This window comes from Tachysurus fulvidraco, chromosome 23 (genome assembly GCF_022655615.1).
Source record: "Tachysurus fulvidraco isolate hzauxx_2018 chromosome 23, HZAU_PFXX_2.0, whole genome shotgun sequence".
In the NCBI taxonomy this organism is placed as follows: domain Eukaryota; kingdom Metazoa; phylum Chordata; class Actinopteri; order Siluriformes; family Bagridae; genus Tachysurus; species Tachysurus fulvidraco.
Window position 1 is genome coordinate 5,769,177 of NC_062540.1, and position 15,561 is coordinate 5,784,737.

Sequence of the window (15,561 nt, forward strand, 5' to 3'; positions counted from 1 at the left end):
ACACGGCTAGTGTGTGAATATTTTCTTGCGTAATGTATTCCCACCTTGCTACCACTGTTCCTCGGCTCAGAAACTTTTAACGTTCTAGTTCATTTTATTTTCATGCACTAATATTTATTCTTTTTCTACTAGAATTGTCTAGACCAGACACTAGTAGAAATTCAACCCCCTTGACCAACCTGCCATTGTATTTATGCCTGTAAGAAAAAAAAAACCCAGATGTGCTGCGATCCTATTTTAAACCGCTCAGATTAAACAATTTTCCGGGCCACTGAAGTTGACGGACCCATGCCGCCACTTTGCTGCCAGTATACGACTCAAGCACGAATCTGTAGCTCTCTCAGAGTCACGCCATCTGCAGAGGGTTAACCACTGACTCCACTTCACTCACTGTGTTGTTAAAGTCACTAACAATCTGACCAAACTCATTACTAAAGTCTGTCACGCCTGTCAGGCGAGGTACAGCCTCAAAGTACTTTTCATCCTGGTCTTTAGAACGTTATTGTATGCTCAGAGCTGTTGAACTGGGAAAGCTTTACTTTGTTGATTGTTTTAATCCACGGCGCCGTTATAATTTTTCGGTGTTTGATCTCTGATAAAAATAATAGTAATAAAGATCCTAGCTTGCCTCAGATCAAAACTGAATATATATATTTTTTTACCTTCTATCGGAAAGACTTGTTATGTTCTCACAAAAGCGAGTAACTGAAATAAATTAGATGCTGGAGGCTTTCGGATGAATTTTAATGTCATCGGCAGACAGACCTCTTCACCTGTGTCTACACACTGAGATGTTTAGAACAAAGGCACACACACACACACACACACACACACACACACACACACACACACACACACACACACACACACACACACACACACATCAGTAAAATGCAGCTACGTCCCTATGCTAAACGGACGATAGGTTGACTGACTACACCATGCAATTACTGAAGTGGCTTCATGTTTTTCAAGGAAGGCCTCCGGTCGTGTCAAGCTCTCCATATCCCACTGAATTATAATCACACTCACAACTGGACCCAAGAGGCTTTCCACCACAAACAGTGTCAATAGGTTGATGTGATGAGGCTGTTGTACCTAAGAATATATATAAATATATACTTGGGCACTGAAGGTTGATTCATTTGTGCTGCTCAAAATCTTGCTCATCTATTTCAGAGTTGCCCAAGAATAGACATTTTGGCCTAGATTATCCTTTGGCGTTTGTCCTGAAGACTAAACTGGCAAGAATCCAATAATCCTTCCTCAATCAAATATTAATTCTTCATTCTGACACTACCGCTAGGTGTTGTTTGGTCATTGTCCATTATGGGATGCCCAATAATAGAGAAACTCACAAACACTTTGTATTAAAAAGAATCTAAAACATACTTAAAGATGATCTCTGTTGGTATGCTGAAAAGTTAAATGTTGATCTGTATTTTGTTTATTTTTCTTTGTGTATATTTAATGCAACTGAAGGCCTGGGAGATCCTTCTTTATTCATTGCTTTATCCTGGGGAGGATCATGAGGGATCTCTGCGACAGGTGGGTATTTTAAGTAGCTGTCACTCATACAGTAATGCCAAGGTTTAATCTACGTAAAGGAACCTGAAGGAAACCAGGTGAACATAAGGAGAACATACAAAACTCCAGAGTTCAGGCTTAAAACAAGAATTCCAGAGCTGTGAAGCGGCAACCAGTGGCTACCATCCAGCCTCCAGTCATAATAGATTTCCATTTTGTCACCGATCTAAATGGCAACATTTCAGGTGAGGGCTGCATTATAAATTAACTACAAGCTATTACAACACCAATGAGCTATTTCAATTCAATTGTCCCTGTCAATATTTTACAAAGCATACAGCAATACTGAATCTTCCACCCACTCTCACTCCCAGCAATCTGTAGCTCTTTTGTGTTACATTTTAATAGCCTGGTGATAATCACACCTAACCCAAGAATTACCACTTTCATGTTATTCTTCTTCTAAGGCAGACTGTTTTACAGAAAGTTAAGAGACAGAGAAAGTGTGAGCGTCGAGTATGCTCGCTTGATTTGCAGTGTGCAAGCGTCAAGCAGCTCCATTGTTTATTTGTGCTAACAATTGTCAGCAAAATGGCGAGGGACTATTTCTGCCTTGTTTCAAGGACAGAGCAGGGCAAGAACGAGACATTATAATCTGTTTGAAATGCACTGGGTTTCCCAAGCACATTCATGCAGACCCAATATTACTATCTAACAAATTCTGCTACCTGTTTTAATCCCAAGGTTAATTGTAGTTTTCTTTTGCAAAGGTCTGTGTTGCTGTAAAGAATACCAAAGTGATTCTTGAACATAATGCTTTAGCAGACTTCTGATGAAACACCATCATTATAGAAAGTAAAGCCTCAGTGCAGTTCAGACTATTTATTGTAGAAATAAATCTATGGCACTAAAACAATAAGCTGCATTCCCTCCCCCACCCCCAAAGGAGTTCAGGTAGATTTTTAATGTGGGTTTCTGTATGCATGACCATATCAGTACAAGCTGAACACCACTGAAATAAATGAATCATTTAAAAACCCGTTGCTTTTAAAACATCCTGCAGGAGCTCTCTGATGTTTGGTCGAAGTAGCAGACGACTGCTCGAATGCCTCACACATGCGTAATCATAATAATATGGTAAAAATCCACAAAAAATACAATGTACACTGTGTGACGAAAAGAGTTTTTTCCCCAGGTATGAAGACCATTACAAGGTCCACCATTTAAGGTGACTTACAGTATGATATAGTTTTAAAGACGTTCTGCTGCTTATCCACAAGCCTTGGATCAGGTTTTCTAGTTTATGGTGAATCTTATGAGATTCAAAATAAAAAGGCAATGTCAACAAATGCTCATGCTTTATATCTGTGGTTAAAGGACCTTGAGGATGTAATGCACTTTTTTAGAATTCATTTAAGGTTCATAGTCCTTAAGGACTACTTTTGTATCTTTGTACTAAAATGTGCATGGATAGAAAACCCCATTCACCTTGACGTGATAAATAATTCAAGCACACTAACAATAATTGAGCTTTTGGATGGTGTGTTGTACTGTCAAGACCGAAGAAATCCTGTTCAGTTTAAAAGATCCATTGATCCTTTTCTACTCTGATATTTTATCGATTTGTATTTTTTAAACAAAGCCCCTTCCTGTATGGAATGGACACTTGGATAGGTATTTTTTTTTGTGCAGTCATCTTTACCTACTCCACACCGCCACTATGTGCTAAGATTACCCAGAAATCACATGGTGCATCATGATGAGAACCGAGGGGTTCTGTAGGAATCTTGTGAACCAAAAGTCGCCAGGTATTAAAGGCTGTAGAAAACGTGTCGCAAGAGAATAACGCACAGGATAAGAGGTTTAGGCTTTCAGTCGGTGTAAAATTAATTGGGAGGTAATTGCGCGCGCACTGCGGTTACACCTCTCTCTCTCTCTCTCTCTCTCTCTCTCTCTCTCTCTCTCTCTCTCTCTCTCTCTCTCTCTGTTAGCAACGCGCACAATGCCAGGAAAAGGAGCTCGCGTGGACTGATGACACTCAGCCACAGTGCTGAGGCGCGCTTGCCTCTCTTCTGCACCATATTCCCCCTCTTGTGGAGTTTAAAACATCCGCTCATTAGCAGAACAGAGGGATGGGAAAATATTTTCCTACAATACATATTTAAATGAAGAAATACAATGACTAGAGTTTCAGAATTAACGCGCAGCGTTTAGAGGAATCCGGGGGATTTTTCTCTGAAGCGCGCGCAGGATCTGGGGAAAAAGCGCAAGGTACGAGAGGAACATTTTTGGAAGTTTGTGCTAAAGGGATTTAGATTTTTCACGATGCTGAGTAACTCCGCGGCTGTGTGGCTCAGCGTGCTGGCTCTGGTGGGGCTCACAACTGGGCAGAATGACACAGAGCCCATTGTGTTGGAGGGGAAATGCCTGGTGGTGTGCGACTCGAACCCGGCTTCCGACGCCAGAGGCTCCTCGTCTCCGCTCGGCATCTCAGTGCGCGCGGCCAACTCCAAGGTGGCCTTTTCAGCCGTGAGGAGCAACAACCACGAGCCCTCAGAGATGAGCAACAAAACGCGGATCATCTACTTCGACCAAGTAAAGAACGTTTAGTTGTTGCATTTTTCACTTAGAAAACTTTAGCCAGAAGTATTATTGTCATGCATGCATATCTGCCTGCAAAACAGATTGCAACAAATACAGAAATATTGAACAATGTTTTTTTTTTAGTTAAATATTAAATATTTGCAAATACTCTATGTAAAGGATCATTTGGTTATTATTATTGGTCACTAAAAAAGGGGTGGTACCACTAAGGGTACCTTTTACAGACCATATATTCAGTATTACAACTGGACTTTCAATAAGATTTGCTTTACAGCCTAAATAAAAGAATACCACAAGCACCATATACATTCTTTTTGTTACCTTTAATTTCTGAATATTTTCTTAGTGAAAGTCTGTATATTATTCAAAATTCTTTAGCAATGAATGAAAAAAAAACAATAACAAAAACAATCAACAAAAAATACCACCTTCTTCATCATCTTCTTCTTCTTCTTCTTCTTCTTCTTCTTCTTCTTCTTCTTCTTCTTCTATTTATTATTATTATTATTATTATTATTATTATTATTATTATTATTATTAATAAGAATATTATTAGTTTTTAAGTTAGCATTTAGTGGGTTTAAAGTCACCGATATTATTAATACAACAGTGAGTTATCCATTTTTTGTTCATAGAGTTGGTTAATGACACACAAAATGTATGCGAGATTATTTATATCGATTCATTCACGCTATAAGATCATATATTTCTAGGTCGATTTTGTTCAGTTTTGTGTTTTTGCGGACGCCAGTGTAAATATCCTATATACATGAAGTGTTCTGTACTTTCTGCATGTCACCAGTTTCAGTATAATAAATGATAAAATGTAAATATTACAGTTCTGTATCAGATTCAAGTTATCTCGTGTACTGTTTCAAAACTGGTACAGGCCCCTGCTTTTCCTCACGGCTGAACAGAGACTAGAGAAGCTCTAGAGAAGACCATGTAGACACCATGAAGTGTGGAAAAGCGCACACTCCATGCACAGTATTGCCCACTGTGATAAAGTGCAGCTGTGCTGTGCTACAGTCAGTAGCCTACATAAATCATTACTGCGCACACCTTACCTGTTTTACTGTCTGTATACCTGCAGCACTGCAATTCATAAACCTAATCTTTATATCTTAAGTCATACATCATACTGCAACTTGCATAATTTTATTTAACATTTATGGATCACCGATACAGCTTTTGTGTATGGTTACACAATGTACTTGTTAGATCCTTTCTGATTCGATGCAATACAAGGCTGCAAAATGCAAATGAACCCTTCCAACTGATTACTATTTTTTTGTGTGCTTAGATGTTACAGATGAGTGTTTCTGTGGGTGTTTTTGATGATTCATGGCTTTCACATGATCCAGTAGGCATAAATTATTTTATTAAAAATGATGCAATTTGTAACCATGCCCACAGACGTGCCATAAGCTCCTTTTTTAAAATATATTTCGAGGTGTTTTGTAATAGCAATAATCGCAGTATATATTAATTTATATTAAATTTATAAACATATATATGGTCAGTATTGTTCAGCTTTATATTTTCCCAGATTATAACTTCCAACTCATGCTGCGTTGACACATCACTAACCTTCATGCTTCTCATCATTCACTTGTCATTCAGTTCTGACACACACATGCACACAAACAGGCCGGGGCAAAATTCATCTGATAGAGCTCAGCTTTGGCGTTTTGGATTGACTGGACCATGCAGAGCTGACATTGCTTATTGCTTTGGGATATTCACTGATAGCATTCTGTAGATCCATGCTGCCAAAAATAGCGTTTTGCTCATTTACCGAATCCTAGTTATTGGATAAAAGCTGAAGCATGTTATCATTTTTTCTTAGATTTTAGATATTGAAAAAAATGTTATATTCTTACTAAAAAATTTCATCCATTTAAGAGGCTCAGATTTAAGATTTGGCTCAAGCTTTAATAAAGTCTTAATTAAGCTCCCAAACAGATGGACTACAGAATATATTAACTATTAACAAGGCAGCGTGCTACCTTTCACCACACACTGCTCCCTTCCAACTCTCCCTTCTGCTCTTTCTTATCTCTACTTCTGCAAACACGGTGCTAATAACTGTGCATTTTGATGCAGGACACAAAATAAAACTCGGCTGCTTTTTCTGCTGAGATGTGCTGCGTATAGGCCGCCCTTGAGGACCTATTATTCCTTACTCATTACTTTGGCTGCAGGGGCAGGAGGGAGTGATAAAAGAAGGAAGACTGACCAGCTGCTCTCTAACTCTGCTTTGTGCAAAACCTCATTGCACACAAATCACAAATCAACCAACCAACTAACCAGCCAACCATTCAACCAATCATCCAACCAACCATACATTCTGTCTACCCCAATGATTGAGGCCTCTTGGGTCATTTATGTAACTCTCTGGCAGTGGAGCAAACCATGCTGGCCTGCTGTGTATTGTGTGAGAGCTCTGTGGATGCTAGCCACGCTCCCAACGGGATGGATACTGGTGCCGATGGTGCTTAATCTTCTCAACACTCATTGGAACGAGCATCTAGGGTTTGGAAAGGAGTATTGGATGTCCATTTGTGAGCTTTCTGGAGCGTCTAGATATGTTCATGGCAGGTGATTGTGTCTTATCTTTCCCAGATGGCTGTGACAGAAATGAGGCAGGTGGATAAAAAAATAAAATAAACAGAACCCCCCCCAGAAAATATGTAGTGTTGTATTGCAAAGCTGGCCTGTTCTACATGTTTTCCTCGTTGTCTATTATTCCGGGAACTCCTAATGCCAATAGTTTTGCATTTCTATTCAAGCACTTTTGATATTTCGATGTTGCCAACAAAAACAACAATTGTCAGGCACAAAAGAAGTATAATCATTGTGCAACTTGATATATTGGAGAAATGTTTAGATCTGTCTGGAATATCAAACTGTCATTGTATTAAATGTCAAATGAAGTCACAGTGTTTATTTTATGAATCTTTAAATAGAAACAGACATTAAACACCGTATAATTTATCACGTATTTGGCATAGAAATATACCAAAAAAAAAGCAATAAATCCCAAAAGACTATAATGGGCCTTTTTACAGGGAGAGCTTCAAACTCTCTATTTTACATTCCGAGTCAGAGCACCTTTGTTGGCTAAAAGTGGCACAATAAGCACAATAAAGAAAGTGAGCTGAAACCCCAATGGGCCTGAGACAATAGAGTCAGAAGAGTCACAATACCTCCTCTGCTTGTACGCCGATATCTCAAGACCACGAGGAAGCTTAAAGAGGGAGAAAATATGTTCAAATTTGGACTTTTTTTCCTGTCTATAACGTTGGTGTATAAACAAACCCAAATCAAATTGAAGCAAAAAGCATAAAGGCACGGATTGCTTTATTTATTTATTTTTTTATGATAAAGCAAACTACAAAAGATTTATACAAGGCACATTGATTTAATGTTTCCACCAGTTTACCAAATACTAGTAATACAGTAGTACTAGTAATAATACACGTTGTAAACATAGGGCCTGATTTACTATGATCTCACAATTACCACACTGGAAAAAAAAAAAGTGATTTCATTGCTTATACTAAGATGAATTAACAATTCACGTATTATTAAAATAAACCAATTACATTTCATGAGGATGTTGGCACTGACAGGAACTAGAACTATAATATTAAATGTAGGTGATTAAACCTTTCAAGGAAGAATAGAGCAGTGGTAATGTGGCTGATGCAAAACACCATTGTGGGTTTGATTCTCAACTCAGGTGTTTGATATTAATCAGGGCTTTGAAAAGACACGTTCGAATCAGTAATTGTGTTAATGTTACTCAAATCAATCATGTCGAACCAGTGGTATGCATTTGAATGAAGTAAATTCAATGAGCTTTTTTTTTTTTCCAGCTCAGTATTGTTTTGTACACACGGAATGGGATAAATTGTGAATCTTGCAGATTTATGAAATGTTCTGTATTATGCATCACAAGCAAAGTTGGGGAGGAAATCAAATGTAAACAAGGTTTTTGCACGAGACTAAACCAACTAAACATGAGGTTCGAGACGTGTTAAAAATGGAAGTTGAAAATCTTCTGTCTTTATTTCACTGTTGTCGGAATCAATTTATGCTAAATATCTAATATTGAAAAAGATTTTGAGAAGGTCATATTAAATCATTTTAAGAAACTTTCTGATTCTTTTGAGACGTAATCTTACTCAACATTTTTATTAAAACTTGATGGAAGACATAATGTTGTCTTTAACTGGTATAAAGGGTTTTTGACAAATTTAATACCTTCCTTTAGCTGTATTAATTTGCTCACATAATCACAATTTCTGTAGGCTACGAGGTTTAATGCAAGTAGAAAATGAAGCTTTTTTCATAAACACCATCCTTAATTTTTCATTTTTACATAAAATGCAACAAATGTCATATCCCCAGGTTAAATACTTTCAGCAAACATTGCTCATTTGACCAAAACTGATCATTAACTTCTCACAAAATTCTAAGAAGAGTTAAGAAACTGCTTAAATTTGGAAGATTACAAAGGATGTGACACAGTAGAAGTGATACAATCAGTAAACTGAGTGAAAACACAAATTTGATATTTTTTTTTTGTATCTGACATTTTCCTTTTCCTGTAACGACAGTTAAGCCTCAAGCTGGACATGGATTGTGTAAATCCTAATGATTAATGTTAGATCAAAACCATGGGATTGTTGTCTGAGCATGTTCTTTAGTATCTGGCCTTTTGTAGAAAGGAGTTATAAATGTCACCGTGTCAGAAATTTGCTTAACTCTAAAAAGCGACCAATGAAACGTACAGAATTATTTATGCATTATTTATTTTATTATTAAGCAATTATTAACATGAAGATTATTTAAGTTTTTTCTTTTTTTCCTTTCTTTCTTTGTTTTCTTTTCTTTTATTTATTTTTTATGCATTTAAAAATTATTGATGCTAGTGAGAAAATTCTTAGAAATTCTTAGAAATGCCATATATATATATATATATATATACAACAACGTTGTTCATACAACAACGCCAACAACCAATCACGGAATGTGTCATACCTAGTAACAGGTTAAGCCCCACCTCCTCTCTCAGATAAAAGTTGTTGTATTGTCCTTGCTCAGTTGCTCTGAGATCGGTCATGAATCACTCTTATGCTAAGATTCCTAGTTAGAAAGTTAATTTAGGAGCTCTCTGAGATCATTCTTAGAATCTTTATGAATACGGGCCCCGGTTTCAGACTTTTGGACCCCAGTAGATCCACTGGAATGTTGTATCTCCGATGACCGGCATGAATTAGTCTGGATATGGGTTACACAAGATGCTGGCTGTATTGTACCATGTGGAAATAACAACTGTCCTGTCTCTTGTTTTGAACTACCATTTCCACCTCAACCCCAATATTCTGGATAGTGTAGAACTCTGGGGGCTTTAAAAACCATTATAGCAGTAAAAACTCCCTGAAATGGTCCTTGAACCAGTGAGTTACAGCACAAGCCTTGTCCCATGGTGGATTGTTAGTCTGGATCTTATTGTTCTTATTGTGGATAAAACTGAGCACAAACTCTTTAGGTGTATTGTGACATTTTTAATTATTATAATCAGGAGTTTGAATGTGGACCAGGAAAACATTTCCACACAATTACAGAACCGTTGCTGTACCCTACTCCTGACACCAGACAGGATGAGTAGATAGACGTTGTTTACAGCATACAGTAGTTTGAACTTTCCCTCAGGACTCACTATTCCAACTTTGATGATTTTGTTCCTGCCAGAGATTGTTGTGTTATTTGTGTTCTTTGGTTCGTGACATGGTAGGCCATGAGACAAAGACTAATAAATGGACTTTTTCTAGACAATAGTCTGCATACATGTGATGACCTTGGGCACAAGGATTTTTCTGTTTGTTGCTCTTCCCTTTAGATCCCTCTGATTCAGATGTTGTTCATGCACAAAACAATTTTTTTTTTTACACAGTTTTTGCTAAACCCTTGTAAGGTTCACGTGGGAAGATGAGAAGCCCTAGACAATCCTAGAAGTATTTGGATTTAATAAAGTATCTCATTTTATCCAGGCTAACAATCGATTCAATAATACCCGATGCTAGAAATGCTAGTTTATGCAAGTGCAATGCTGTCAACTTAACGGACTGTAAAATCCCTTAAAAAGTAGAGCTGTATCTAATGAAGATTGTTCTCTGCATTTTTTAAAGCATTATTTTAAATGAATGAGCATAAAAAGAGCATGGTTAAGTTATAAATCCTGTATTTTAATAGTCAGCATCAGAGCGTGATAGCAGCGAGGAAGTTGTGCACAAATGCAAATGTGCATTTCAGTCAAGATCTCTATTCCTATCTCATGATAAAATGTTCAGGCTTTTCAATCTGGCATTTTTTTTAAAAAGCATACAAGAAGAAATGCTTGAATTATAAAGCTTGGTCAAGATATTTCTTTATAACAACATTTGTTTTTGTTTTGCTTTATTTTTTTTTTAAACTTAATTTCATGCTTTGATGCCCCTGAAATATATTTTTTCCACCCTACAGGTTCTTGTCAACATAGGAAACTATTTCACATTGGACTCTGTATTTCTGTCTCCACGCAAAGGCATCTACAGCTTCAACTTCCATGTTATTAAAGTATATCAGAGCCAAACCATACAGGTGAGAAGGAATATGAGCAATGCTCCATGGCAGGCTTGTGCGATTATAATGATATTATCATCCCTACACAGGCAGGATGTACTGTAGGGGCTCTGTAAAATACGCCTGTACAAGGTATCACTGAGAAATATGCTAAAAGAGCTGTATTTGTCTGCACAATAAAAAGAGAGCTGGGATAACTGACATGTGAATCTTGAATAATTTGAACTCTACAATATTAAAAGTCGCTTCCTGGAAGCCCCGCCCCTTTTCTCACTTTCTGATTACATGAATATGAATAAAAATCTCTCGCTGTATGTTTGACTGAGCTAAAATTAGACAAAAATTTATTAAACATAAATTATTCATTATATTTATTAGGGATGTCTTTTTGTTTTTGCCTAAAGAGAAAAAAAAATATAATTTTGTCCATTTAAAGAATAAAGAACTGCAACTAGCACATCTAACTCTGAATTACATTAATGGTTATGATTGAGATGATGGTTATGCGTTTTTTTTAACCTCTTCATAATTTATTCTGTGCTCTCCTGCTCAACACCGAGCAGCATCAACAGCTTAAACCGGTCTCTCCAGGATTTTTCACGGAAATGAACGCAAAATTAATATTTTTCACAATATTTGGATAAAATTGCAATTTTTTCAAAAATGACCACAGATTTTCCACAGATTTGGGGTCAATGATGCATTCGTGTGAGATCATCACCATGACATGCATTCGGACAAAGCTGTCTAACGACCCTCTATAATAGAATTATATGTGTCTTCACTGGTAGGTGTTTAAAAGAAGAATCCTGTGTTTGCAATTTTACCAATTTAATAAGCTTCCTGCACAATAAAAAAAATTCAAAATATATTCAAAATTAAAAGCGCAAAAATCTCTGCAAATTGAAAAAAGAAATAAAATAAATAAATCAAGCATTTTTGGCTGCAAAAGTAAAATAAAACTGTAAATGATCAGTTATGTGGTCATGATTCTTAAAAATATTATATTGAAATGTTTTTTTTTTTATGTGGATGACTGAAGAATCATGTAATGAAATCCACCGACCAGCTGAGTTTTCACGATTGCTACCGATCCAGACTGCACAGATGGTTATTATTATTATTATTATTATTATTATTATTATTATTATTATTACACCTTCAGCAAATCTGAAATAGTGCAAATTCACTCTTCTAGAGATATTTTAAAAAGGAAATTCTGCCTAAATCGCACAAGCCTACACTATGCACGTCTAAAACATATTAGCTTGTCTTTTTGGATTCTTGTTTCTGGACGATTACAGAATTTCTGTAAAAGCGTACATTTCTCCTTTAAGACATCATCAGCTGCATTTTGTTTATCCGTGATCGTTTTTATTCATACAGACTTCTCTTTTTTTTTTTAGGTCAACTTGATGTTAAATGGAAAGCCGGTCATCTCTGCCTTTGCAGGTGACAAAGACGTGACGCGAGAGGCTGCTACCAATGGTGTTCTCCTCTACCTGGACAAGGAGGACAAGGTTTACCTGAAACTAGAGAAGGGAAATCTAGTAGGTGGATGGCAGTATTCCACTTTCTCTGGATTCCTCGTATTTCCTCTGTGAAAAAGAGGGCATGACTGCCAGCTTTTTTCGTGTCGCCAACAACGTATCACCGTCGTTTATCTGATCTGTCAGCATTAACAGGAAACGCCTGGACCGGAGGCGATCCTCCTAACGTTCATTCATTCACTGTTTGCGCAAAGTGTGAAAAGGACTGTTGGAGACATCTGGTTGTGGCATGTGTGTTCCTGTATTCACAATGCAAAGACACATCTAGGGACCTGCTGAGAATCTTTGTTGCCTTCATACTGTATATTTAACTAATTCAACTGAAGTATTTAGTCTCTTTCAAAGCTGTGGATTTTTCTTACCATGCGTCAAATATTAGTCCCTTTTCTGATGTCTGTAGGGTAAGTTTGTGTCATTCGTATCTGATCATACATTAAGTGTTTGATATGATAGCACTTCTTTTCTTTGGACAATTCGAGGGGCACAAAAATGACCTTTTAGTGCTTACACATCATAGGAGCTCTAGAATAAATTATTAATAATGTATGCCTACACTCAACCTCAGCCCAATAAACATGGGGTCACTGAAGTGGAATTATTGAAGATTTCTTTTCCTGAAAAAAACATTTTAGTCCTAATCTTATAAATATTATTCAGGAACAAAGGAATATATACAGTATAAATGTATTTATTATTTTTTATTCTTTTAAATTTTTCATTCAAACTTCTATATTTAGAAACATTTTGATTTAAACTCCAATATTTCAAAAAGTTCAATTTAAATTTCATTTATTTTTATATATTTCTTGAAACACAATTTTGGTTCCTGATAAAGGAAAAAAAAAAAAGAAGGGAGAAGTAGAAATGCCAACGTTTATGTGCTTGGATCAATTCCTCTAATGAACATGAACAAATTGTTAAAATAAAGAGGGGAAAAACTTTATATTAACCTACAGAAATATTAAACTGAAAGTAAAGAAGATGCAAAAAAAAAAAATCTTTTTTAGAAAATTTTAGAAAAACATTTTTGGATTTGAATTTTTGCCCTGAAACCAGCCAGTGGAATCTCCAAGTATATAAAGGTCTTGTATACCCAATGCCCTAAAATGGTTTCCATGGCTAATCATTGAGATGAATATATTATTAAGTATTTTATTTTAGTTAGCCTTAAAGACAAAGAGACATTCATTGCTAAATAATGAACAGACCATATTCCACAGCTGCCAAGATTTTGTGTAAAAAAAAAAGTTTAGAAAAAAAAAATCAAAATTAAATTGCAACACTTTTTGCTTATATAAGCTAACAAAAAGAACAACGGTAAAAAGTAAATGTACGTGAAGACAGTGTATCTACAATCGACGTAACCTTATTTTCTGTCGTGAGATATGTCGCAAAGATCAGGAAAGGTTACGGAGTTGATGATAAAAATGTGCAGATATTATAAATCTGAAATGCGTGCGCACTGCGGTGAACTTCAACACTGGAAAAAAAAAAGCAAAAAATGTATCTCCCTTTTCTTATGCCTGAAATGTTTGTGCAGATGTAGTTGCGCTGAAAATTTTGCTTAGCTGTGGCAGCCTCGGGGATCAGTTTGGTACTCGACTCTTCGGGAGCAGGCTTGGAGAGCTCGTCTCAGATAGAAACTCACTGCCAGCGTCCCGTGTATTTGCAGTGCTTCTGCTGTATATCAGAATTTGCACAATTTTCTTTCCACGTTGTATTTCGTGTTTGTTGTTCTGCATTGTATACAATACCTGATGGTTTATGGCTACGAAAAAGCGCTACACCTTTCAGTGAACATGACAAACCGTGACAATATGGCACTTTGAGAATGACAAATCAACTGAACTACAGAAAACTAGTCACACTTGGCCTGTTTTAATTTGTAAGCTGTTATTGTAGGATGATAGTATGATAGTAATACAATAAAAGAGTTCAATTTTAAGTCAGTACTATGGTCTTGAAATCAGTGGTGCCATTTTTGGTGAAATGGGAAGATGTTTTAGAAGATACAGGTTATGGATTTTATCTGAGCCGAATATTCGCGGTCAGAGAAAATATAAGGAAACAGAAATTCCACCACTTTTCCTAAAATACTGTTTACTCATCAAACAATTTGATGTCAGACAGATGTAGACTGCAGGAAGAACTTCTCAAACATCTTACTGTATGTCTGCCTACTGGCTTCCTTTGAGGTGCACTGGCATCTGAATTATAGTAAATTATAGTAAACTTTGGCTCTTTAATGAAACAGAAATGCTTTGCAATCAAAGACAAGAAAATCTGCAATGTACTGTACTGTACATGTGCATCGTTGGGTTTTTTTTTAGTCCACTGCAAAGACTATTCAAAGACTATTAGAAATAAGGCTTTTAGACTTTAGAAGTGCTTTCAGATTAAAAATTGCAAAAGGTTTTTTTTTTCCCCAGACAAGGGAAAATTTTATGTATAGACATTTGATCATTAGAGAAAAAAGTGCACATTTTGCTATTCAAAAGCCAACTCTCCAGGCTCCATTTAAATCCAATAAATCCAATTGCACCATAGAGGTCATCTTACTAACGTCATAGAAATGATAGTGATCGCTGTCACACCGGACCGGAGTTCAGAGCTCACTCTGACATGGCTTTATTAGCAATAGTAAACAGATCATGCTTATGCAAATGTTGCTTTATTATAATATGTGAAGGTTTCCCTGCCTTTGGCTGCCTGCGGTACTGTCATTTGCAGTATCTCTAATCGGTCCCCGAAACGTCTTTCTTAATTTTGCATCTGTGCAATTATATAAATGCAGAAGGTATTTTTGTCTTTTTATTGCCCCTTTTGGTTTCCAAATGAACTTCAAATTTATCCAGAGTCAGCAATGGCATGCCATTTAAAGAAACTCTTGGATTAGTTCAAACTTGCACAGCTGTTTAAGTAAACGCTCTGTAGATGACACTGCACATCCCTCTACTGTAGAATGCTTTCTCAACTTCTTTTGTCCTATTTTCACTGTAAGACTGTACAAGTATTTATATAGATAGAGGTGAATATTTTGTTGCTATTTATGGATTTGTTTTTGTGAAGAACTCTTTAATCAATGCCACTATTGCTTGGAGGTGCAACGTCCTACTTGTGTAATATTCAACATTTTTGGCTTGATGATATTGTTCTTAGAAAAACCATTCGTGTGACATGAAGAGATGGGCATTTTAGGTTTGCCAAGCATCATGAGGTTTGATGGTGAATGAGAGCTTCAGTACTG

At 36.5% G+C, this 15,561-nt stretch overlaps 1 protein-coding gene across 1 annotated transcript; it reads left to right on the forward strand.

Moving 5' to 3' along the window:
* Positions 1–3,489: 3,489 nt before the first annotated feature.
* On the forward strand, positions 3,490–15,114 carry cbln4 (cerebellin 4 precursor). Its single transcript, XM_027144735.2, has 3 exons — positions 3,490–4,122; positions 10,666–10,782; positions 12,171–15,114. The coding sequence occupies exons 1-3, from the start codon at positions 3,853–3,855 to the stop codon at positions 12,366–12,368; spliced, it is 585 nt and encodes a 194-aa protein (XP_027000536.1). The 5' UTR covers positions 3,490–3,852; the 3' UTR covers positions 12,369–15,114.
* Positions 15,115–15,561: the final 447 nt, after the last annotated feature.

Bases quoted from the DNA above. Each gene is read 5' to 3' on its own strand.
- cbln4 (XM_027144735.2), top strand. From the start codon at position 3,853: ATGCTGAGTAACTCCGCGGCTGTGTGGCTCAGCGTGCTGGCTCTGGTG. The intron at 4,123-10,665 runs GTAAAGAACGTT...TCCACCCTACAG, and splicing joins GGATCATCTACTTCGACCAA to GTTCTTGTCAACATAGGAAA. The intron at 10,783-12,170 runs GTGAGAAGGAAT...TTTTTTTTTTAG, and splicing joins ATCAGAGCCAAACCATACAG to GTCAACTTGATGTTAAATGG.